This window comes from Lithobates pipiens, unplaced genomic scaffold, assembly GCF_037356315.1.
Source record: "Lithobates pipiens isolate NorthernLeopardFrog02 unplaced genomic scaffold, aLitPip1_a1.2 Scaffold_25, whole genome shotgun sequence".
NCBI classification, from domain to species: Eukaryota; Metazoa; Chordata; class Amphibia; order Anura; family Ranidae; genus Lithobates; species Lithobates pipiens.
Window position 1 is genome coordinate 9,418,742 of NW_027507787.1, and position 24,653 is coordinate 9,443,394.

The 24,653-nt window shown below is 42.0% G+C and overlaps 1 protein-coding gene across 5 annotated transcripts in view; it reads right to left on the reverse strand.

Moving 5' to 3' along the window:
- The window catches only part of KAT6B (lysine acetyltransferase 6B), a 199,231-nt gene that overhangs the window by 34,427 nt on the left and 140,151 nt on the right, over nucleotides 1–24,653 (reverse strand). For all 5 annotated transcript variants that reach the window (XM_077454037.1, XM_077454040.1, XM_077454038.1 and 2 more), the window contains 5 exons: nucleotides 24,242–24,357; nucleotides 22,644–22,785; nucleotides 22,161–22,322; nucleotides 19,513–19,606; nucleotides 164–395 (listed from right to left, as the gene is read on the reverse strand). In XM_077454037.1, coding sequence (XP_077310163.1) covers nucleotides 164–395; nucleotides 19,513–19,606; nucleotides 22,161–22,322; nucleotides 22,644–22,785; nucleotides 24,242–24,357 — 746 coding nt within the window. The remainder of the gene's footprint in view (nucleotides 1–163; nucleotides 396–19,512; nucleotides 19,607–22,160; nucleotides 22,323–22,643; nucleotides 22,786–24,241; nucleotides 24,358–24,653) is intronic.

Here is a 24,653-nt window from a genome sequence, read left to right on the forward strand (position 1 = left end):
CTACACCTATATACTCTTGGTGACTACCTTTCAGACAGGATGTCATCGGATATGATGAACACTAACATTAAAGAACAGAATGGCAACAATTTCTCCATAAGGATCATGGAAAATGGCAGAGGCTTATTACAGTGAAATGTTACCTTCTTGATCTGTCACTCACCTGTCACCTCTCTTGTCTATCATGTTGAGATGCTGCAAGGTGGTGGCAATGTCATGAGGACACATTCCCGTAGCTCGACTAAGCCCTTTTACACTGATCTGTTTCTCATGATGAGTAGACAGATAGTTTATAACAACACTTTTCCAGTATGAGAAATAAGATAAACGGCCCAAATCTGACAAAGGTTTTTCTGGAGAGCCCGTCTGTCCCTCACACCGTGAAAGCAAGTAACCTGCAAACATATTTCAGGATGGTTATAACACTCAGAATATAAATATGGCATTAGCTAGGCATACTTGTATTAAAAAATATTATATGTGACATGTTCTGAATTAAAACTAATCATTTTCTTTATATGGTTGTTTTTAAATTTTAATCATATAAATAGGATTTTTTCCGTCACTTACCTGTGAAATCCTTTTATTTGAGTACATGACGGGATACAGAGTCAGGCTATTATTCCTTACTTACTGGGTTATATGCCATCTCTAGGTCAATTGACACTGGTAGACCAAAGTCTTAGACAGGAAGTCCGACCTTATATAGTCCCTCCCATACAGGGAGTACTTAAGTTTTGTGGCAAGCACCAAATCCTTCCTTACTTACTGGTACATCCCAGAGCAATAGCCTTGAGGGGACACACTGCCAAAAAAATAGCCAGACTTTATACGGCAGCCTGTAGTACACCACGGCCAAAAGGCAAATCCTCGGCTGCTCTAACATCCACCTGATAAAATCTTGTGAACTTATGCACTGAAGACCAGGTAGCATCTTTACAAATCTGAGCCAGAGATACCTGATGGCGAAAAGCCAAGGCGGTTCCCCTGAATGACCAATAGGCAATGGAAGCTTGGGTTCTTTTGGTAAAACAAAACAAAAAGTCTGATCCTCGGATTTCCGCAGAGCTAGACAAATAAACTCTGAGTGCCCACACTACATCCGAGGAATGCAGTCGCCTCTCTCCGATCAAACGAGGTGAGAGAAAACGGAAGGCAGAACAATGTCCCGATTCAAATGAAAGGCTAACACCACCTTTGGCAAGAAGGATGGAATAGGAAGCAACACCACCTTGTTGTAGTTAAGGATTAAAGAGGAAGTAAACCCTAATGGGTTTACTTCCTCTTTGATCCCCTGCAAAGGTAAAGCATAATGGACTACTATGCATCGCATAGTAGTCCATTATGTGTCACTTACCTGACACAGGAGCCAGCGATGTCACCGCTGTCCCCTGTAGTCTGGAGCATCCATCTTCTCGGTGGTCTCGCTGCTCCGCCGCTGTCATTCGACGAAGCCGTGATGACATCACTCCCGCGCATGTCCACGGGAGCGCCACTCGTGCCATATCGCCGTTGACAGCGGCACGCTCAGTGCGCCTGCGCGCCGCTGTCTACGGCGCATGCGCCGTAGACAGCGGTGCCTGTCTTTCGGCAAATATCTCCGTGTAGGTTTAGGAGATATTTCTTGGACCTACAGGTAAGCCTTAATCTAGGCTTACCTGTAGGTCAAAGTGGTTTGTAAGGGTTTACAACCACTTTAAGTATGGTTCCCCACATGAAAGGGCCGCAAAGTCTGACACCCTTCTAGCCGAGTTGATGGCCATCAGGAAGGCTAGCTTGTGCGACAGCAAGACTAATGGAATTTCCTTGATAGGCTCAAATGGTTGTTTCTGTAACACAGACCTCATCAGGTTTAAGTCCCGAAGACACATAGGTGGCCTAATGGATCGCCGATAGAACAGCACACATCCCTCTTCCTAGGCGAATATGAGGTTCACCTCCTCCTAAACTGAACAGCTCATGGTACTGCCTTGGTGGTTGATTCAGGCCACCACAGTGGCATTGTCGGACTGAACCCTGATAGGGCAGTCCTGAAGCTCCACCGGAAAGGATCGTAGGGCCAGACACACTGCCTGCAACTCCAGGATCTCCCCTGAGCTGTAAATCCTTCTAGGGTTGCTTCCCAGCCAGAGAGACTGGCGTCTGTTCAGTGCCCTCCATGACACCGGGAGGAAGGATCTACCCCTTCACAGGTTCTGATCCTGCAAATAACAGCTTAGATTTAAGCGCGCCCAAGAAGATAAGGACATAGGGTAATCGAGGGCTTTCACTCTTGTTCCAAGCTGACAAGATGTCTTGTTGTATGGCCTGGAATGGAACTGGGCATAGGGAACTGCCTCAAAAGGAGGACACCATCCTAGCCAGAAGACTCATACAGAGCCAAATGGAGGGTTGACTGGTGCCCCTTACCTGGTCCTTCAGAGCACAGATCTTTACAGGTGGCATAAATACCCTTGTCTGGACTTTATCTAGGATCAGACCTAAGTATTTCAGAGACTGAGCTGGCCTCAAGACTGACTTTTCTGTATTTATAACCCAGCCCATGCTTTCTAAATATCGCACTGTGCAGGCGTGCAAGAGCATATAACGGCCACGTAAGCATCAGAGAGGAGGAGGAGGAGGAGGAGGAGGAGGAGGAGGAGGAGGAGGAGGAGGAGGAGGAGGAGGAGGAGGAGGAGGAGATAGCCTGGTTTGATTAATTCAAGAATGGTTTTAGCCTCAAAATTCTCCAGATCTCAATCTGAGCATCTGTGGATGTATTAGAAAAAACAAGTCCGATCCATGGCGGCCTTAGCTCACAACTTACAGGACTTTTTTTTGATAGAGTTAAGAGGGATTAGGAAATCTGTCATTGTTTTATTGCCACCTGTGCCCCTATTAAGGAAATCCACTCTCTCTAGTTGTCCTGTTTACTGTGATCATTGAAAGCGAAAGTAAAGAAAATCCCACATTTTGGGTTGTCCCCTGAAAAGTAAGAAGGGAAATATTCAAATAGGGACATTATTTATGGTGACCTGGGGTTCCCCAAGGAATTGTCTAAATTTTCAGTGATTTCTTCTGAGTTTCTTTGGCTATGGGACAGGAGGTGAAGGGAAATATCTGCAATGGGACACAGATGACGAAAAAATATCAACAATTATCTGTGAGCGATCAGCTGTGCACACAGACAGAATGCATTGCTTTCAATGGGGATGCCTCCCTCAGCTAAGCGCTGGGAACCCCCACTGGGGAACTCGCATGTAATCGGTGTCAGGCATGTGTAAATATAGCCTATAAATATACATGGAGCTGGCACTTACCGTATTTATCGACGTATAACACACACTTTTTTTCCCCCTAAAATCAGAGGGAAATCGGGGTGCGTGTTATACGCCAATCCCCCGCCCTTCCTAACCTTCTCTGCCGCTCTCTCAGGTATTTTCGGCAGCAGCTTTCAGGTATTTTCGGCCGTTCTCGGCTATTTTTGGCCACATTCGGCCATTCTCTGCGGCTATCGGAAAGCCGCCAAGAACAGCCAAATATTACCTGAAAGCACCGCTGAGATACACAGGACATCTGCTCTGTATCTCGGCGGTGCCATTTTTAAAATGGCAAGGAGACAAGCCTGCAAATGACTGACAAGGCTGCAATGCAAGGCTGCAAATGACTGACAAGGCTGCAAATGACTGACAAGGCTGCAAATGCAAGGCTGCAAATGACTGACAAGGCTGCAAATGACTGACAAGGCTGCAATGCAAGGCTGCAAATGACACTGATAAGGCTGCATTGATGGGCATTTAAATGTAAGTTTTTTTCCTTAAACTTCCCTCCAAAAAGTTTTTTTATTTTAAATTCCCTCCTAAACTTGGGATGCGTGTTATACGCCAATACATACAGTATTTTAACCATCCCAATATGCAAATAAAGAAAAAGAAACAAATTGCAATCTCAAATCTCTGAACCTACAACCTTTTTCTAGAAAGCAAGTCTCCTCGATATTTATATATCCATAATATTTTTTAACTGCATTTCTCCTTTGGTTAGGGGAATATGAAGCTAAGCTCAGAAGAAAAAAGGAAGTGAGAGATGGCTGGGGTATTAAGTAATTGCGTTGTGATTTCACCCAGCATAGCAGGAAAAGTGAGTCCGGGGGATAAATAAAAACTAAAAAAACTAAAATATCCTGTATGACAGTCTAAACAAGTACTAAATTCAGTTATTATTGGATAGACAAGCCTCAAAACCAAAAAATAAAAATAAAAACTCTTTGCCGCTTTGAATGATCCAAATCTATAGCTATAGCCTTGTAAATCAGCAATGACAATGCTGATAATTACACCTCATGTCATTTTTTTAAATTATTATTCCACTGCAGTGCAATCAGACATTGCTTACATAAGCGTTGCAACTCTGCTCTGAAAATATAAGCGGTGCAGCATGTTGACCATCACTAGAAGCTGCGTTGGATAGACTGCACTGGCAGACAACAGGTATTTGTGGGACTTCACAGAGGCACCAACAGAAAACTGTCAGTGCAGATGCACTTACAAACACAGCAGCATTTTGTTTTTAAATTGTATTAGGAATTTTTCCAAAATTATAATGCATTAAAATAAAAATGCTTAGAAAAAAAAACAAGCTGGTCCGATAATAAATGCACACTTTTTTTTTAGCTGCAAAAAAAAAAAAAAAAAAAGGGCATTTATTCTTTTTTGTTAAAACGTGAACTTATCCTTTACCCACTTCTCATTGGAAGTGGATACTCAAGCTAAAAACACTTGACCTTTATTCTTGCATTCTACAAGTCAAACTGAAGAACCCTAAGCTTTTAATTTGACAGTGGTACAGCAAAACCACTTGTTGGTCATCTCCCATCCATCTAGCTCCCTCCTTCCCCTCCTCCACTCTTGTCTACCTGAGCAATAATCTTCTCCATCTCCTCCTTCCTCACTTTTCTACTGTGCTCATTTTGTTGCATTGTTATGGCATAGCTTAAAAACTTGGCTTAGACCCCTACCTAATAGGCTACAGACCTCTATACGTGTATTACAGACTAACTCCTTGTTTAGAGGTGTGATCACATGTTAGACCAACACTTTCACATGCTACATCGTCAACAACCAGAGAGAGAGACCGAAGTGTCGGCAAGGGACCTGAGAAGAGGAGGATCTGGGCTGTTCTGTGTAAAACCACTGCACAGAGCAGGTAAATAGAACATGTTTGTTATTTAAAAAAAAGACTTTAATATCACTTTAAGCATCTAGTGGCAATTTGTACACGTAAAAAAGTCTTTATTCACATTAGTGGGTGGAAGACCTAACAAGTAGGTAGGATGAAGAGGAATCTGAATTAGCAAAAGATTAGAGAGGAGATTCTTTACTGCCTGCCAGAATGGTTGTAGGTTAGTGCCGTTACAGTATATGTGAGAGAGACTGGTGTAATTGAGGCATTTCCAACATTGGTCTGGAATGTTGAAGTTGACAGTATGTTAAAAGGCAGGAATATGGTAACAGTGGTAACACAATTTAAAAAGTACCAACTCAGGTTTATGGACTGAAAAATGCAATCCTGCTTGGCTTTCTTTTCTTTGTAATGTTTATGATGGTACTGGGTAGTTAAAGCTGTATTAAACCCAAAAACAAATGTTACAGCTTACCAATCCCTAGCTGTAATGGCTGCATTTGTGTTTTTGTGTTTTTTTTAGGCTCTTTATTTTCACCTGATGATCCAGCAAGTCTGTTTTTCAACAGAACAAGCTGTCCTGCAGATGTAGCAATTATAGGGCTGAGACAAACCATTTACCACTGACGAGTGCTCACAAAGATCAGCATGTATTTATATAAAGTCTTTATCCCAAAAGGAACAAAACACTGTTGCAGTAACTACTTAAAAAGTATTAGCTGGAGTCCGGCTTCAATTTGTTAGTGTATCTCTGTTGCTCTTTCATCCAAAGTGTAGGCACTCTAAGCCCTTGTACACATGGTCGGAGAATCCGTCGGAATGTGTCCTATCGGACCGTGTTGTCGGATAATCCGACTGTGTGGTATGCATCGGACTGATTCCGTCGGACCCAATTTTCCAACATGTTGGAAATATTTTCCGACCAACTGGTTCGATCGGACATACTCCGATCATGTGTAGAGAATTTTGATCGGACCAAGTGCTACGCATGCTCAGATCAAATTCCTACATCAAAACTATTGGCTACTAGTCCGATCGTAACGAAATTACGTCATCGCGTTCTGAATGATCGGATTTTTCGACAACTTAGTCCGACCGTGTGTATGCAACAGTTTCGGACAAGATCCGACAGGCAAAATCCGACGGACAAAATCAGACGGATTTGGTTGGCAGAATGTCCGACCGTGTGTACAGGGACTAATACAGGAGGTGAGTTACTGGCCGGATCACCACGTGAAAAAGCCTAAAGAAAAAAAAACTCCAGAATGCAGCCACCACATCTGATTGGTAAGCTGCAATGTATCACGTATTACAATTTTGGTTTTAGGGTTAATTCCGCTTTAATGTTTGTCATAATTAAATTTGCACTGACAGATATCACTTGCAAACTAGATTTGAACTCTTTTCAAACAAAGAGTTAAAGACCTAGAAGCTGCTATGTATGTTCATAAGGTAGACAATGAATGTTCAAAAGGGAAAACCTGGTGTCCCCAGGCTGTGTGGGGACAGACTCGCTTGCAGTCTGCCCAGAGACCTGCTACAAACATCCAAAGGGTAAGAAAACTAGAAATTGGTGCGCTATGTGAATGGGAACCAAAACGCATAGTGGGGTTTTCATATACTTAATTGCAAAACTGGAAATACACCAAGCTTTCACAGCGCACCACGTGGTGTGCCACCAGCCATACATGACAGTCTGAAGAGAAAGGAGATCAGGAGGGAAGCAAGGTAGATTAAATAGATTCCCCTTTTCCAAAATTCCAAATCATTTTTATGAATTCAATCTTAACATTGGTTGAAGGTCCCCAGAACAAGTACGGTAGGTGGATATGGACTGGGACAATCCAGAGGTTTTCAATGTCGGACCTGTTAGCCCTTGTACACATGGTCGGACATTCCGACGGAAAACGTCCGACCGTGTTGTCGGATAATCCGACTGTGTGTGGGCTCCATCGGACTGTTTCCGTCGGAATATCCGACGGACAAAGTTTTAGAGCTGGGCTATAAAACTTTCCAACAACATGATCCGATCGGACTTTGTCCGATTGTGTGTAGAGAATTCAGATCGGACAAAGTGCCACGCATGCTCAGATCAAATTCTTAGACCAAAGCTATTGGCTATTAGCCTGAACGTAGTCCCGTCGTAAGGAAATAACGTCATCATGTTACGTACGATCTGATTTTCCGACAACTTTGTCCGACCGTGTGTATGCAACCCAAGTTTCGGACAAAATCCAACGGATTTTGTTGTCGGAATGTCCGACCGTGTGTACAAAGGCTAAGAGTGGTACTTTGACCTGTAAGAGTATAAAGTAGACCAGAACAATTGCTGGTCTAAGGTAAAATGTGTATTATTATAAGATGTCACGTTAGTCCCACTTTTGATTTAAGAGCCGCAAGTATCGTTTAACAACTCATTAATGCTCTCCCCGTACACATAAAAAGATCCTGCTGGGAGTTTTATAAATTTAGTTAAGATTTTTCAACGCAAAGCGTTTCAGTTTGGGTAAGATAGTAATTTTAATGGATGTGACTCTCCCTACCCAGAAAATACTTGATGTCCAGCGGTGATTGAATTGATGATACTAGACACCAATATTATCACTTTGAGGTATCGAGGGTTAATTCACCCCTAGACAATCTACATTCCTATCACCTTGAACTGAGGAAGTGGCATTTTAAAGCCACAAAACACATTTTATTTGGTGAAATAAAGCAAATGAATGTTTTACTAAACCAGACAACGCACACGCCTATCCTTTGAACCACATCGGGCACCTCTGCCAATTGAACTACCTATGGTCCCTTTCTGTGCCAACTCTTTGTACTATTAGCCAGCATAAGATTTTAACATTCAGAATTCAATAGGGCTGTGGTCCTGAAGTTGGCTCAGTTGCTGTTATGGATGGCTTTTTAAGGATAACATTCGTATATGAATGCATCATGAATGAGTAGATGGATTGGCCTCATAAGATGTTAAAGACATGGCATATATGTTGGGGTAGAATGTTGGAAGGTTTTATATTAAAGGTAGGTAGACCATCTGAGCTAGGGGTCTTACTGCCCGACTGAGATTTTTTCCATCTTTAATTACTTCTAGTTCATATGCAAGAGGGGGTGCAACTTTTTGGGCATTCACTTTAGGCACTAACATTTGGCCTTCTTCATTATAAACAGGGCCATGAAGATTGAAAAAATGCATATTTATGGATCACCTGGGCGATCTTGTCAAGGTTGTAATGTAGGTCAATATTTTCATCTTTAAGGCCGGATTCACACTGCTGCGGGGGGGAGATCCGGATGTGATTCGCACCGCAAATCACATCCGATCTCCGTAGCGATGCGAGTTCAGCCATACAGATAGTATGGCTGAATTCGCATCGCTCCCGCAGCAAACTCGCACGGGACCCTTTTTTTGGTCCGCAACAGAATCGGATCGCATGGGGGTTCACACCATGCGATCCGATTCCTGTGCGAGTCGGCATCTGGGGGTGTCATTAACATATCATTGACACTCCCAGCCGTCCGCATAGGGCAGTGTGAACTGCCGGCGGGAGTAATGCGATGCGGGAAAACGCTGCGGATTCACGGCGTTCCCGCATCGCAGCGGTGTGAACCCGGCCTAATGGTCCAATTTTAGTCACTAGATCATTTGTACAGTTACAAGCTAAGGGGTGTGGGCTTTATAGCCACATTTGAAATATTGTTGCTTATGCAAGGTAGATTAAGATAGAGACATACAGGCTTGTTATTTCAATCATTTTGTTGCGTTGTTTTAGATAAGTGGCTAATGCTATAAACTTTCTTCCTAAAACGGCTTTATGCATTTCCCAGTAAGCAGAGATGTAAAGGATACGGCATTCTTGTTGAAGCAATGGGAAAGTGTCCAGTAGTTAGAATTTGGTGTGTTTATGCTAGAGCCAATTATCGGTCAATCTGCAATGACAACACTTTTTTGGCCATACTTCTATGGATCACAGGGGTGCAGTTTGTTCTGCACTCCTGTGGCCTGTTTTCAGCTGACTAAAGCGTGCCATCAGTTGACATTACTCAGCCGATCCAGGGTCGGGATCCACCCAGATAACCGATCTGCTGAGAGCCTGAGCCAGCCCCCTCAACAGCCCAGCATTCCAGTGAGCACTGGAAGGACAAAGCAGAAAGATGGTGAGTGACAGTCGCAGGTCTCTGCCCAAAGCAGAGGGGAAGAACTGAGCGATGCTGTATCCACCCCTAGGTGAGTATAATTTTTTTCTTTTTATCTCAAGCTTCTCAATTAAATGTTAAGATTCAGTAGAACGTTAGTGTAGGACTCGTCAGAAATGAATACCCTTGGTGCGGGTAGTCAGACCTTTGGTCATAGTGCAAAACCTTATATTTTGTGCGTTTTAAAATGCCTACCAGCTTGCTTGCTTAACCACTAAAGCCTCGGATCACTTGGCTGCCCAAAGACCAGAGAACTTTTTGGGATTTGGCACTGCGTCGCTTTAACTTACAATTACGTGGTCATGTGACGTGGCTCCCAAACAAAATTGATGTCCTTTTTTTCCCATAAATAGAGCTTTCTTTTGGTGGTATTTGATCACCTCTGTGCTTTTTTTTTTTTGCGCTATAAACAAAAAAAATGTTTTTTTTTTTTTAAAAAAAAGCATTTTTTTTTCTTATTGCTATAATAAATATCCCCCAAAAATATATAAAACATTTTTTTTCCTCAGTTTAGGCCGATATGTATTCTACATATTTTTGGTAAAAAAAAAAAAAAAAAAAAAACCCTAAAACCCACAGAGATCAGTGCAATTAAAAATGCATTTTTTACAGTATAAATGTGACTGACAGTGAAGGGGTTAACCACTAGGTGGCGCTGTAGGGGTTAAGTGTGTCCTAGGGAGTGATTCTAAATGGGGGGGGCTGTGTGTGACATGGCACTGATCACCGCTCCGGATTACAGGGAGCTGTGATCAGGGTCACTAGGCAGAACGGGGAAATGCTTGTTTACATTAGTATTTCCCAGTTCTTCCTCTCTGTGAGATGATCGCGGGTATCCCCACGGACATAAAGTCCGCAGGACCCGCGATCACACTCACGGAGGTCACGGTGGCAAACCCGCAAACCGCTTCTTAAAGGGCAATGTACAGGTATATTAATCTGCCTGTACGTGGCCTTCTGCCAACGTATATCAGCGTGAGCGGGTTGGCAAGCGGCTAATCAATATAGTATAAAGAGAGCGTATTTCAGCATTATGTAACCGCAGTTGCATTCACCTGTTTTTGTATTTTTAGTATGTAGATGTTAGCAAGTACAACTAAAGCAGGGAAAACATTTAAAAATAAGTCATGCTTCGCTAATACTGTAAATAAACCCTCATTTATTGCAAAAAGGAGAATTCCCTCAGTTGTGGAGAAGGTGGAGAGTGGTGTTCCGGGAAAAAAAAAAAGCAAATGAAAAGCCAGCAGCTACACATACTGCAGCTGCTGGCTTTTAAGAAATGGACACTTACCTGTCCTGCAGTCCCTCGATGTCGGCACCGCAGCGGAGGTTTCCATCAGCTGTCGGGTGCTGCCACCGCCATTCAGCTTCACACCGGGATCCCTACTGCGCATGCGCGAGGCCCCGCTCCTCTTTCCTATTAGCCCAGCGGCCGAGGAAGGAGGAAGAGGGAGCCCCACGGTGACGTCATGGCCGTGGTTACCTGTCATACTGAAAAAGAAAGGTATCCTGTCCCCCCCTCCACCCGAAAGGTGCCAATTGTGACACTGGGGGGAGGAAGGAATCCGATGAGCGGAAGCTCCACTCATCGGAACCCCCCCTCCGGTGCCACAATTGCCACCTTTCAGGGGGGGAGGGGGGTGCAGATACATCCAGGTACCTGCACCCACTTCCAGGACAAGCTAACCGCAGATGCCCCCCCCCCCCATTGTGTTCTGGGAAACACGCAGTTCCCAGGACACAGTGGGGACCAGTGGAGATGCGCAGCGAGACTCGCAAATGCGCAGTAGAGAACCGGGCAGTGAAGCCGCAACGCTTCACTTCCCGATTCCCTGACAGAGGATGGCAGAGGAGGCAGCTGAGAGATGATTGATTGCTTGTCATCTGCTGCCGACATTGTGGGCACCCTGGAACAGGTAAGTGTCCATTTATTAAAAGTCAGCAGCTGCAGTATTTGTAGCGGTTGACTTTTAGTATTTTTTTTTTTTTTTAAGGTGCAGCTCCTCTTTAACCACTTCAGCCCCGGACCAATAAACAGCCTAAGGACCAGAGGTCTTTTTACAATTTCGCACTGCACTGCTTTAACTGGTAATTGCGCGGTCATGCAATGTTGTACCCAAACGAAATTTGCGTCCTTTTCTTCCCACAAATAGAGCTTTCTTTTTATGGTATTTGATTGCCTCTGCGATTTTTATTTTTTGCGATATAAATGGAAAAAGACCGAAAATTTTGAGAAAAAAATGATATTTTCTACTTTTTGTTATAAGAAAAATCGAATAAACTCAATTTTAGTCAAACATTTAGGGCAAAATGTATTCAGCCACATGTCTTTAGTAAAAAAAATGTCAATAAGCGTATATTTATTGGTTTGCGCAAAAGTTATAGCGTCTACAAACTAGAGTACATTTTCTGGAATTTACACAGCTTTTAATTTACGACTGCCTATCTCAATTCTTGAGGTGCTAAAATGGCAGGGCAGTACAAACCCCCCCCAAATGACCCCATTTTGGAAAGTAGACACCCCAAGGAAGTTGTGGAGAGGCATGTTGAGCCCATTGAATATTTTTTTTTTGTCCCAAGTGATTGAATAATGACACAAAAAAAAAAAAAAAAGTTTACAAAAAGTTGTCACTAAATGATATATTGCTCACACATGCCATAGTTATATGTGGAATTGCACCCCAAAATATATTCTGCTGCTTCTCCCGAGTACAGGGATACCACATATGTGGGACTTTTTGGGAGTCTAGCTGCGTACGGCACCCCGAAAACCAATCACTGCCTTCAGGATTTCTAAGGGTGCAAATTTTTGATTTCACTCCTCACTACCTATCACAGTTTCGAAGGCCATAAAATGCCAAAATAACACAAAACCCCCCCAAATGACCCCATTTTGGAAAGTAGACAGCCCAAGCTATTTACTGAGAGGCGTGTTGAGTCCATGAAATATTTAATATTTTGCCACAAGTTGCAGGAATTTTACAATTTTTTTTTTTTGCACAAAGTTGTCACTAAATGATATATTGCTCACACATGCTATGGGCATAAGTCAAATTACACCCCAAAATAAATGTGTACCTATGTGTTAGAGTAGTGTTTTGGTGCACTTACTTTCTGCCTTCTCCTCGTAGTCCAGTCAAAAAGACCGCCCCGAGGAGAATGACATCACTTCCTCCTTCCTGTGTATACAATACACAGTGGGAGGAAGCTTCTCATTGGCCAGGAGCGATCCAGAGGGGGTGGCCAGAAACCAAACGGCCATCCCCTCATCACGGATCGCTCCTGCAGCGAACCGGACCGCCGTATCCAGCGGGAGGGGGTCCGATCGGACCCCCCACCTGCTGGAAGGCAGGCACGTACATGTACGTGCTTGTGCCTGCCTGTGCCATTGTAATGACGTACATTGGCAATACGGCGGTCCTTAAGTGGTTAAGTAAAAAAATGTATTACCATTAAATGGGGGGGTGCCAGACACAGCATGAGTTTGAGGGTTACTTGGGTGGTCGGGGACCAAACTTGTAACCCAAAAAGCGCATCCATTTGTTCTTTGTATTCACTTTAAATGCCGCTGCCATTGTCATAAGACACATACAAAAAAATGTATCAATTAAAAAAAAAAAAAAAAAAACTGGAGAAAAGGGGTGAGAAAACAAATACACAATCATTTTTTAATATAAGGTTCTTTAATCCTTTGTAAACCAAGATATATTCTGAAGAATGCAGGATCACATGAAGCCTTTCAACCATTGTGCTCACTAGCAAAACTGTATAATATCCAGGTTAGCGCACCACCATTATGGTTCATGATAAGCATGAAAGCCCTTGATCGATTAAATTATAGTTCTACAGCTCCTGTATTAGGATATATAACACTATACCCCTCCCGTGTGTTGCATGCAAAACATATTACAGTATGCAGGGGAAAAAAGGTTAAGTAAAAGACAAGAATCTGGCAGCGCAGGACAGAGATAATGAGAAAGCGCTGCAGGCTGTCAGTGTTATTAAGAGGCACTTAGAGGGGACACGACAAACACCAGGGGGGCAAAGCAGTCTGACTTCCTGTAATTACACTCAGCCAACCTCATTAAACACCTTCACAAGCCTGCAATAAACGTTGAGACAGCCCCCGAGACACAATGTAGAAAACACTAATCTACCGGCAAATCAAAGCATTCAAGCAGCACAAATAGACCCCCATCACACGGACAATTCTACCCATGTTTACTTAGGTAATGGTCATAGTTCTGGGGTCCAGTATTATGTATGAATTCTGTCTCATTCATGTGTCTGTGAGCAAGCGGTATCCTGGGTTTCCCACAAAATCGGCTTCATAACAGACACAGTGCCCAGACTAACGTGCACACTTCAGACACATGCACTGCCAAGAGCGCCAACAGACAAAAGAGCTACAGCACAAGTACACAGCTGCCAAGATCAGCTTAAGCAATGAGTTCTGACAGTACAGGGAAAAGAAGAGAGGGAGGGAGGGAGAGGAGGGAGGTCTCCTCCATTCCTAGGGTGAGATTTTACACGCAATGCAGATCTCTTCCTTATGCTTCCACCTTCTGCATGGTGTTATCTCCTGAGCACAGGATGTATACAATCTAGCTTTGATGGCTCACAATACAGGCGTCATGAGGTTTGCTTTACCACGTTAAAAACAGGACAAAATGGGCTAAAGACATTATTTTAAGAACATATCGTACATTTTGATGGTGGTGAAATGCATCTAAACTATATAACTAAGCGGCGTCAGATCCTAAAGGTATATTTCCAGAAAAGGCTTTGTGACTGCTAAAGAGTTCTTATGATTTTGATAAGAAGATCCAAGACGCTATAACTAGTGAGGATTATTATGAACCGAGATTGTTTCTAAGATGCTTATCAAGAGTTTCTTCTTTATTATATACAGTATATCACAAAAGTGGGGGAAAAAAAATGGGGAACCATCTAAACCTAATGTGAGTAAGTCACCAAAGGGCAGCATGGTAATCAAAGTGGCCAAGGCACATACAGTATCTCATAAAAGTGAGTACAGCCCTCACATTTTTGTAAATATTTTATTATCTCTTTTCATGTGACAACACTGAGGCAGCACAACTTGCAGGGCGACTGCCTCAGGCGACCTGGACACGACCGCTGCGGCAACTTGCAAAACGACTTCTCTATAGAAGTTAATGCAAGTCGCCCAAAGTCGTACAGGAACCTTTTTCTAAAGCGGAGTGACTTGTTAAGCTTAGTTCCATAGTACAGAATGGTGAAGATATTTGCCAGCACACGATGGAACGACACAAGTAGCATCCAAACGGGTGATTTATTGCATGATCACAACACAAAGATAGTGCAACGTTTCGGAGCCGCGCAGGGCCCCTTCGTTGGGCATGTCATCACATACCTGATGAAAGGCCCTGCGCGGCTCCAAAACGTTGCACTATCTTTGTGTTGTGATCATGCAATAAATCACCTGTTTGGACACTACTTGTGTCGTTCCATGGTGTGCTGGCAAATATCTTCACCTTGACTTGAACCAGTTTCCAGCTGGTTGTTGCTACAGCACCCAAATCTGAGAGCGCATCCAGGAACGTGTGCGATGAGAATATGAAGTACTAATAGTACAGAATGGGACGTGACTTGTCAGGCGGCTAAGTTGCCTGACAAGTCGTCCTAGTGTGAACCGACCCTGAAGAAATGACACTTTGCTACAATGTAAAGTAGTGAGAGTACAGCTTATAAAACCGTGTAAATGTGCTGTTCCCTCAAAATAACTCACACAGCCATTAACGTCTACATCACTGGCAACAAGAGTGAGTACACCCCTAAGTGAAAATGTCCAAACTGGGCCCAATTAATAATTTTCCCTCCCTGGTGTCATGTGACTCATTAGTGCTACAAGGTTTCAGGTGTGAATAGGGAGCAGGTGTGTTAAATTCGGTGTTATCACTCTCACTCTCATACTTGTCACTGGAAGTTCAACATGGCACCTCATGGCAAAAAACTAGCTGAGGATCAAAAAAAAAAAAAAAAAAAAAAAAATGAATTGCTGTTTTACATAAAGATGGCCTAGGCCAGTGATGGCGAACCTTGGCACCCCAGATGTTTTGGAACTACATTTCCCATGATGCTCCACTACAATGCAAGGTACCAGAGCATCATGGGAAATGTAGTTCCAAAACATCTGGAGTGCCAAGGTTCGCCATCACTGGCCTAGGCTATAAAAAGACTGCCAAGACCCTGAAACGGAGCTGCAGCATGGTGGTCAAGACCATATAGTGGTTTAACAGGACAGGTTCCACTCAGAACAGACCTCTCCATGTTCGACCAAAGAAGTTGAAAGCATGCCATCAGCCTCATATCCAGAGGTTGTCTTTGGGAAATAGACGTATGAGAGCTGCCAGTATTGCTGCAGAGGTTGAAGGGGTAGGGGGTCATCCTGTCAGTGCTCAGACCATACGCGCACATTGCATCAAATTGGTCTGCATGGCTGTCGTCCCAGAAGGAAGCCTCTTCGAAAGATGACGCACAAGAAAGTCTGCAGTTTGCTGAAGACAAGCAGACTAAGGACATGGGTTAATGGAACCATGTCCTGTGCTCGGATGAGACCAAGATAAACTTATTTGGTTTAGATGGTGTCAAGCGTGTGTTGTGGCAACCAAGTGAGGAGTACAAAGACAAGTGTGTCTCGCCTACAGTCAAGCATGGTGGTGGGAGTGTCATGGTCTGGGGCTGCATGAGTGCTGCCGGCACTAGGGAGCTACAGTTCATTGAGGGAACCATGAATGCCAACATGTACTGTGACATACTGAAGCAGAGCATGATCCCCCCCCCCCCCCCCCCCTCAGAGACTGGGTCGCAGGGCAGGATTCCAACATGATAACTATCCCAAACACACATCCAAGATGACCACTGCCTTGCTGAAGGAACTGAGGGTAAAGGTGGACTGGCCAAGCAGGTCTCCAGACCTAAACCCTATTAAGCATCCTCTAACAGAAGGTGGAGGAGTGCAAGGTCTCTAACATCCACCAACTTCGTGATGTTATCATGGAGTGAAAGAGGACTCCAGTGGCAACCTGTGAAACTCTGGTAAACTCCCTGCCCAAGAGGGTTAAGGCAGTGCTAGAAAAAAAAAATGGTGGCTACACAAATATTGACACTCTGGGCCCAATTTGGACATTTTCACTTAAATGGTGTACTCACTTTTGTTGCCAGTGGTTTGGACATGAATGGATGTTTGTTGAGTTAATTTGAGGGGCAGCAAATTAACACGGTTATACAAGCTGTGCACTCACTACTTTACATCGTAGCAAAGTGTAATTTCATCAGTGTTGTCACATAAAAAGATATAATAAAATATTTACAAAAATGTGAGGGGTGTACTCACTTTTATGAGATACTGTATGTGCCTTGACTACTTTAATTACCATGCTGTCTTTTGGTGACTTACTCACATTGGGTTTATATGGTTCTCCATTGGGAAGTCCTTTTATTTTAAGACTAGAAGTACAAGACCAATGGCGGTTTATGGTTTGTACCCTAATTTTCCACCTGTGAGGCAGTGGCTTCACCTTGGCTTACTCATTTGCACCTCCATGGGCAACATACACATGCTATGAATTCCAGTCTACCCTACTGACAGATATTACTCTATTAAAGATTAGGACTGGGTTCCAATGCACAGATTCTGTCACATGTTTCTCCTGAAGGAGGATTCCCAAAAGGCATTGAGCTCAAATGTGAATTGTAATCAGAATTTTTGCACGTTGTGGATCCCTGTGTGGAAAGTAATTTTCAATGTTGTGTATTACATTTTCAATGGTACATAATAAACTCGTTTTTATGATACTCAGTTTCTTTTCTATATGTCCACACAAAGTCCATGACTACATATTCTGTTCAAGTAATGTTGTGTGTCATCGCTATATAAAATTGTGGGTTTCAATTTATGTAAAGCTAAAATTGGAAACTTATTAAAAGTTAAAGTGGATTGTAAAGTCTTTAAAAAAAAAAAAATTAACATGTTATAGTTACCTACCCCTGTGCAGTGGATTTGCACAGGGCAGCCTGGATCCTCCTCTTTTCGGGCCCCTCCCCCCTGTCAAGTGCCCCCACAGCAAGCAGCTTGCTATGGGGGTATGCAAGCAGACCTGAAGCTCTGTGTGTCCAGACAAGAAGCTGTGGTTTGGCCCCGCTCCTCTCTCTCCTGATTGGCTAACTGACTGACAGCGGGAGCCAAATGGTGCCACTACTGTGTCTCAGCCAATCAGAGGGGAGAGTCCAGGGTGTCTAAGGGACTCCTGGACATGGCTGGATAGAGATGGGGCTTAGCTGCACACTGAAGTTTTTTTTTATCTTAATGCTTAGAATGCATTAAGATAAAAAACCTTCCCATTGGATGGACTTCCACCATATTTTTCAAAAATTCACCGAACGGGAGTTAGAGGGACCCCTGCGTTCTTCCTCCTGCACCACCATGAGATTGTGAGCAAGGCATATAGGAACTCTATCCTGCTGCTATTGCTCACAGCAGCAAAAAGCTGCATCCCGCTGTTCTGGAAGCGGACACAGCCAACGTCAGTTGTATTCTGGCTGAAAAAAATTGCAGAAATTAATGCGATGGAGGACTTGGTGGCGACGGAAAAGGGCCCAAATGAGGAATTAAAAAAAAAAAAAATTTTTTTTATTGGTATGAGTTTATCTACTCTGAGGAATACACAAAACTGGCGTCTTGAATCCTCGAGCGTAAGGGACTATACTGCTGGCTCCCCAGGCATGGAAGGAGTGTCTGGATGGTGGTACCCTGTTCACCCCCCTTTTCTCTTTCTCATTTGCTTCTTTTCTCAACCCTCTGCTTACTGAAAGGCCCTGAGGGTCTTTTCATTGTTCTTGCTAACCAATATATACAGAGTAGAATGTCTTGCGGGATACAGAGACTTCCTAGATCCTGGCGCTCAGAGTTTATATCTCATTTCATTGTTCACTTTTTTATGCAGAGAGGTCTTTTCCTTTTTTTTTGGTGCTGTAGACTCATTATTGCTGGAAACATTCCTTGTTTTACATAGTATGGATGTGGTATCTGTATTTCTTGTGTGTTCTCTTTAAATAAAGTATTTGGAAAAAAGAAAAAAAAGAAAAAAAAAGAAAGAAAGAAAAAAAAAAAAAAAAAAAAAACAAAAAAAAAACCTTCTGCCTTTACAACTCCTTTAAAGCAGTTGTATACTTTTTTTCCACTTTTACTTACAGGTAAGCCTATAATAAGGCTTCCCTGTAGGTAAAAAAAATATCTCCTAAACCTGTATGGTTTAGGAGATATTCCCCTGGTGCATACTAGCTCATTATGCCTTTCCCCTTGCAGGTATGAAAAAAAAAAAAAAATTTCAGCGGGTTTACTCCCGTTCTAAAGACAAAAACAGAGGCTGCTACACCAGGCTATTCTTCCAGGCAAAGCTTTGACCTCTGGGTAGTTTCAGTTTGGGGTTACAGCAACACATTGCTATTGGCCCAGTACTATGATGGACTGCATCACTGGCCAAAAGAAAGTGCAAGAGGCAGAAAGAGCCTGACAAGTTTTGAAACCATAAAAGGTTGCAAAGCTTTGTCGCCTCGGAACAGCCTGGTATTTATTTCTTAAATAAAAAATTAGAGGTTGCTGTATTTTTTTATTACCTGAAAGTCTTTAACAAATGGTTTTTTAACCATGTATCGTATTTATGTGGTTGTAAACAGAAATAATACATTGTGTTCTATTTAACAATATCTCACTTGAACAGAAATTTGTTGCACTATAGAAACCTAAAAAAAAAACTTAAACCTAAAAGACTGCACAGAAGTAAAGACTAATATACCACTAACGTATTACGTTACTTTAAGCTGACAAGGTAGGTGTATTTATCTGTACACCAAAGCGCCCATGAACCTCCTAAAAATACCACCTGCATTACGCAGCTGTATGCAACTAGAACTTGAGAGCTTGTAGTCTTTCAAGGAACTACAGAGTAGTATCAGAAAAAGACTTAAGTGCATCAAACAAAGAATCCTCAATATACAAAGAATTAAACATTACAACATGGCACGTGGAAAGCTAGTACACTAGAGCTTCTAAGGGTCTCATAAATGCTCAAATGGCTTGAAGGAACAGAGATGGATAAAACTTACTGAAGTCAATGAGGAACCTTCCAAATCCCTGCCGCTGATACTGAGGCAAAATCATGATACATGACACATTGTACTTCTGCTGGCAAAGTTTCTCCTGTATAAAAAGGAAGACAATGGGTTACATTTTTAATACACAAAAGGATAAACAGGCCTATCCAAAAAGAGAAAAAAACTAACATAAAAAGGGACAAAGTATAGTTTGCCTATAACAGCCAATTATATTTCAGTGCATTGATATATATTACGAGTCTGGTAGTAATGGATTACTGCCCTTTCCATATCATCACTTCTCTTTTAAAAAACCTGATAAGTAAGCCTGACAGTGTTCTGGGGGCACCCTTGTCCTACTGTGTAGCCCCTTGTTACTTCACGTTTATTTGTACCATTCTAAATAAATGTTGGGAATTTAGGCTCCACGCACACTAGTGTTTTTTAAGCTCCTAGAAGCTATTTTTTATGCTTCTAGAAGCGCAAGTCTTATCCTATGTGCCAATGCACACTTTAGTACTTTAGCATTTTTTGAGCTTTAGTGTCTAGAAGCAAAAAAATAAAAAATTTGGTTATGTAGAGTTTCTTGGAGCGTTTTTCCAACAGAAAAAAAAAAAAAACACAGAAAGCTCTTAAATGCTACTAAAGTGCTACTTTTTTTTTTAAATAACATTTTTTTTCTTCACATACTGCAAAAAAAGCTAATAAAATGCTAATTCTCCTAAAAGCTACTAAAATGCTACTAGAAGATGGCACAAAAATACTATTATAGTTTTTCAGCCAGCATTTTTTTCTAGCTTTTCTTGAGCTTATGAAAAATGCTAGTGTGCATGGAGCCTTAAAGTGTTTGTATAGCCAAATTTTCCTTTAATACCATACTTACCAGCTCTGTTTTGCACCCCAATTCTCTTCTTGGGTCGCCTGTTGGCGCTCTGCCCCCCCCCCCACATACTTTTTTTTGTAAGTATGGAAAGGGTTTGAATCTCAGCAAGGTTTTATTGCTGTTTAAAGGCCATGTTCACCTTTTGGAGCATGCTACATGTCACACTCATTTTTAGGGTGTGATGTACAACAAGCTCCTAAAGTCCCCCTCAAGATCCCCCTCCCCCATGACAGCAGGCCAAGGTTCATCTCCCTGTACCCGTTGTTAGGCTGTGCAGGAACCTTTAAATGAGAACATTACCCATCTGCTACCATGGCAGGCAGCTTGTAGTCCTCAATGAACTGCTGATGATTGCACTCATAGTTCATTCACAAGCCCTGCAGCTTTCAAATGGACAACCTGTACAGAAGTACGGGCAGAAAGCTGTAGGGCTTGTCTGCAAGGGTCTGGCATTGCTCCTGCGATCTACTGACCATGGGTGCAATTCTCTGCAGACTCCAGCAAAAACAAATGTGTGCATTTTTTTCTAAAAGGTGAACCTAGCCTTTAAAGCTGGATATATTACTAGAGCCTAGCCAAGGCTCTTGTGTGTCAGCAGCCAATGAAAAATATTTACACCAGATAAAACCTAAAAATTTCAGAGATACAACTCTCCTCATCCCCAACATGTCCACTTTGTTTCCTTTACGTGATGGATAATACAGCTGTGAGTTCTACCTGCCAAAAAATTGGTAAATTGTCAACTCAGGAGCTCCCCCCCCCCCCCACCCACCTCTCTGCACGTTTCAGTTCCTCCTAATTTTACATCATGAAAAATAAAATATTCTCAACAGGGAGACTGGAACCCCTTCACAATGGCCACAACATATATGCAAACCCAGGATATAAGAAGCTGGCAGGTGGGTTTAGCTCTCCAGCATCTGCCAAACACAGATATTAGTTCTGGGTGGGATCAACGGTTATCAATATTTTCATTAGCATTATTCATTTGAAAACTGTTGAACTTAATGGCAATGACACTATGGGATCTGACATGTCTGACTTATTTTATAAAGGTGCATATTTTAGGATTGTCACCCTCTCAATTAAACGCATGAGGGTCCATTTAATTTTTTCTATTAGTAGGGGCTCTCAGTATAATGTGTGGGAGTTCAGAGTGATTTTCCATGTAGGAGAGAAGTGCCAGAATAGGCATTGAAGTGGTAAATAATTAGTTGTGGCACTCATTAGCACTATATGCATGTGATTTTCTATAGGCAGTAGTAGAGTGTGGATATAATAATAAGCAGAGATACCAATCAGTAGTCCACATGCTGCAATATAATTGAGCACATAGCTACACCAATTTGAGTTAGTGGTGTCATAATATTTTATGTGGTTTACTACAGACAGACATAGTATAGCGTCTGTAGACCCTAAATTGTATTAGCACAAGGGATTCAATGTTATAATCATCTGGTGAGTTATGAAAACAGAATTTTAGTTACGTTCTCCAAATCTGAATACCTAGGTTGGAGATAACCATTAGGAATTGTTAATGGCCAATGTGCTTGCAAATAATATTAGAAATACCCTTCTTGTGGGTTCTTGCGAGTTCAAAAACGCAATAAAATCAACAATCACATGTACAGTGCTAAAAAAGCAAGGCACAGAATGTAGTGAAAAAGTGTCCTTAGAACAATGCCTTTAAAATGTGTTGTTCTGAGTCATCCTTTTCAGCTCAGAACTGGATTCATTCAACATACAGCGTTTGGAAATCAAGTTTTAGAAAACCCACCTTAGAGAAATATCCAACCAAATGACAGCCCTTCTTGTCATTTTTAGTAAGAACATAAAAAAGGAATGGCTCGACATCATAATATAATGTTTTGTGATCCAGAAACAGCTTTGCCAGCAAACACAAATTTTGGCAGTAGATTTTACTTATGTTACCGTCCACCTAAAACAAAAGCCATACAAAAGGTATTTATTATGAGCACTGTCCAAAAAACAAACAAGTAAGTAAATAGATTACAATCTTTCAAACCTAATCGTAATGCATATGGGAAGGAAATTTTGGATTGCACCTACAAAACCCATTATCTACTAAAGTAATGGCTATTGCCTTTCACATACACAAGCTACATGATACTAGCAAAAGGTACATTTGTTTATATAAATAAACTGTAGGGTTGAAATTTGAGGAGGTCAGAGACACAATTTTAACATTAGGAGAGAATATCGCTGCCTGGCCTTCTAGAGATTATAGTCGCCCACACACCTCAAACACCGACAAGTCATCTTTCCGGTAAATTTCATTGGCAGGAGGGTGGAACCAGCCACACTTCTTTAAATGCCGCAGTAGGATAGTCTTGCTCTTCATATACTTCAGACAGAACTCGCACAGGTAAAGCTTTGGTAATCTGAAGGATAAAAAATAAAAATAAAAACACAACCAAAAAGTATCAAGAACTATAAATTATTATTAAAAGAGAATCGTACTTGCCTAGGTGCTGCATCTGTCCCCCGGCCATTCTACACTGAGAACCCGAGTCATCGAACACCGCGGATGGCTCGGTTCTCACAGCTCCCTCAGCAGAGAGCTACGAACTGTCAATTAGCAGCTCTCCGCTCTCCTCCATCCTCCCTCACTGGAGTGCTGGGCTGTGGAGGGGCAGGGAGCGGCTGTCTCAGGCTCTCAGTGGCTCGAGAGGCAGTCCAGGCACCTGGTGGATCCAGACTTCTATTGTCGGGATGACGCAGTGCCTGGTCTGATTTCTGGTGAAAACAGGTCACAGGAGTGCAAAACGAACTTCACTCCCGTGAGCCATAGGAGAAACCCAGCCAAAACGAGCTTTGGCTATACTTCTCCTTTAATATCCTAACTAAAGAGCAACTGCCTCCAGCTGTGTCAGACAGAAAAACACTAAGGAATGAAAAATGGCTTTCGACCTGTCGAAAAAAAAAAAAGTGTTCTTTTCAAGTCCTATTCTATTGCTGTGACCTAGTCTCAGCTCACTGTAGAAAGGTTCATGAGAGACACAGTTTCACTTTTCTACCATGTAGAACTCCTGACCCTGCATAGATAATAGAAAACAAACACTTAATGGCCATTTTGTAATCAGTAATCTCCATTATAACAGAACTGACTCAAACTGTCATAACAATGCTGTCCGGATTATATGCAAGATCAGAAGCTTTATTAACTGACAGGTTTACCCTCCACTAGAAGCTGAAGATTGTAAAGATCATGTGCACTGACACACTGCACTAACTGTAGGCACAACCGTTGTATTTATTTTTACTTTGAAGTACCACCATAGCTTAAAATAATTTCCCCTAACTGAATATAATAGAATTTAGTACATTTCCCCCTTTTCATTGTATATGCATATTTTTATATTACTTCTACATTTACAATCAACCAAGCTGTCTATCTACAGTGATAGTGCCAAAGGTGGCACAAATCTATTACACTGTCAGGAGAGAGTAAAAGTATTACTTTTTTTTTACCATGGTTTCAATTATTTTAGGCCACACATCTGTTGCTATACTTGGGTCAAGCACCCTTGGGGGTGTTTATCCTACCAGAATCTGGCACACTAGTCACTGCCAGAACCAAAAAAAGTATTGCAAATGTTACATACATTTGGTGCAATACATTAAAAAAGGCAACCATGCAAGAAAATTAGCGCAGCAGCTTTATTGAATTTGCCCCAATAGCTTTCACATTAGTGTTCCTTTAACAGAGTTAATATATGTTAAACAACGATAAAAAGGGCATGGGTAACGCAATTTTTCAAAAAACCCTAGATCAAAAATTAAATGTTTTTCTTTTTTAGGGAAAAGTGCTTATGTGGGATATTACACAACTCTCACCTTGCATATTCCTGTGGATAAGGCGAAGAGTACCACGTCTGGATTTCAAACTTTCCAAACTCAATAACTGAAGGGTAGCGTCCAGTGTGGTCATCAAATGTTTGGCATCCTATTTTCTACCCAATAAAAAAAAAAAAAAAAAAAAAAAAGCATAACAATTACTTAAAACATCATTACATGTAAGTGTATTGATTATATATATATTATTAGGCAGATTATTATTGTTCTTTAAAATACAACCAGCTTTTGACTGGTAATAATTGTGAGGTTCTATGAGATGTCTATTAAGGAAAAAATGGAAAATGAGCCATTAGAGGTAGAAATGAAATACAGATTTATAAGCAATAGAGGACTTGGAGGTAAAATGTCATTCCATGATCAAAAATACAGATTTCACCATTTTCTCTAAAGA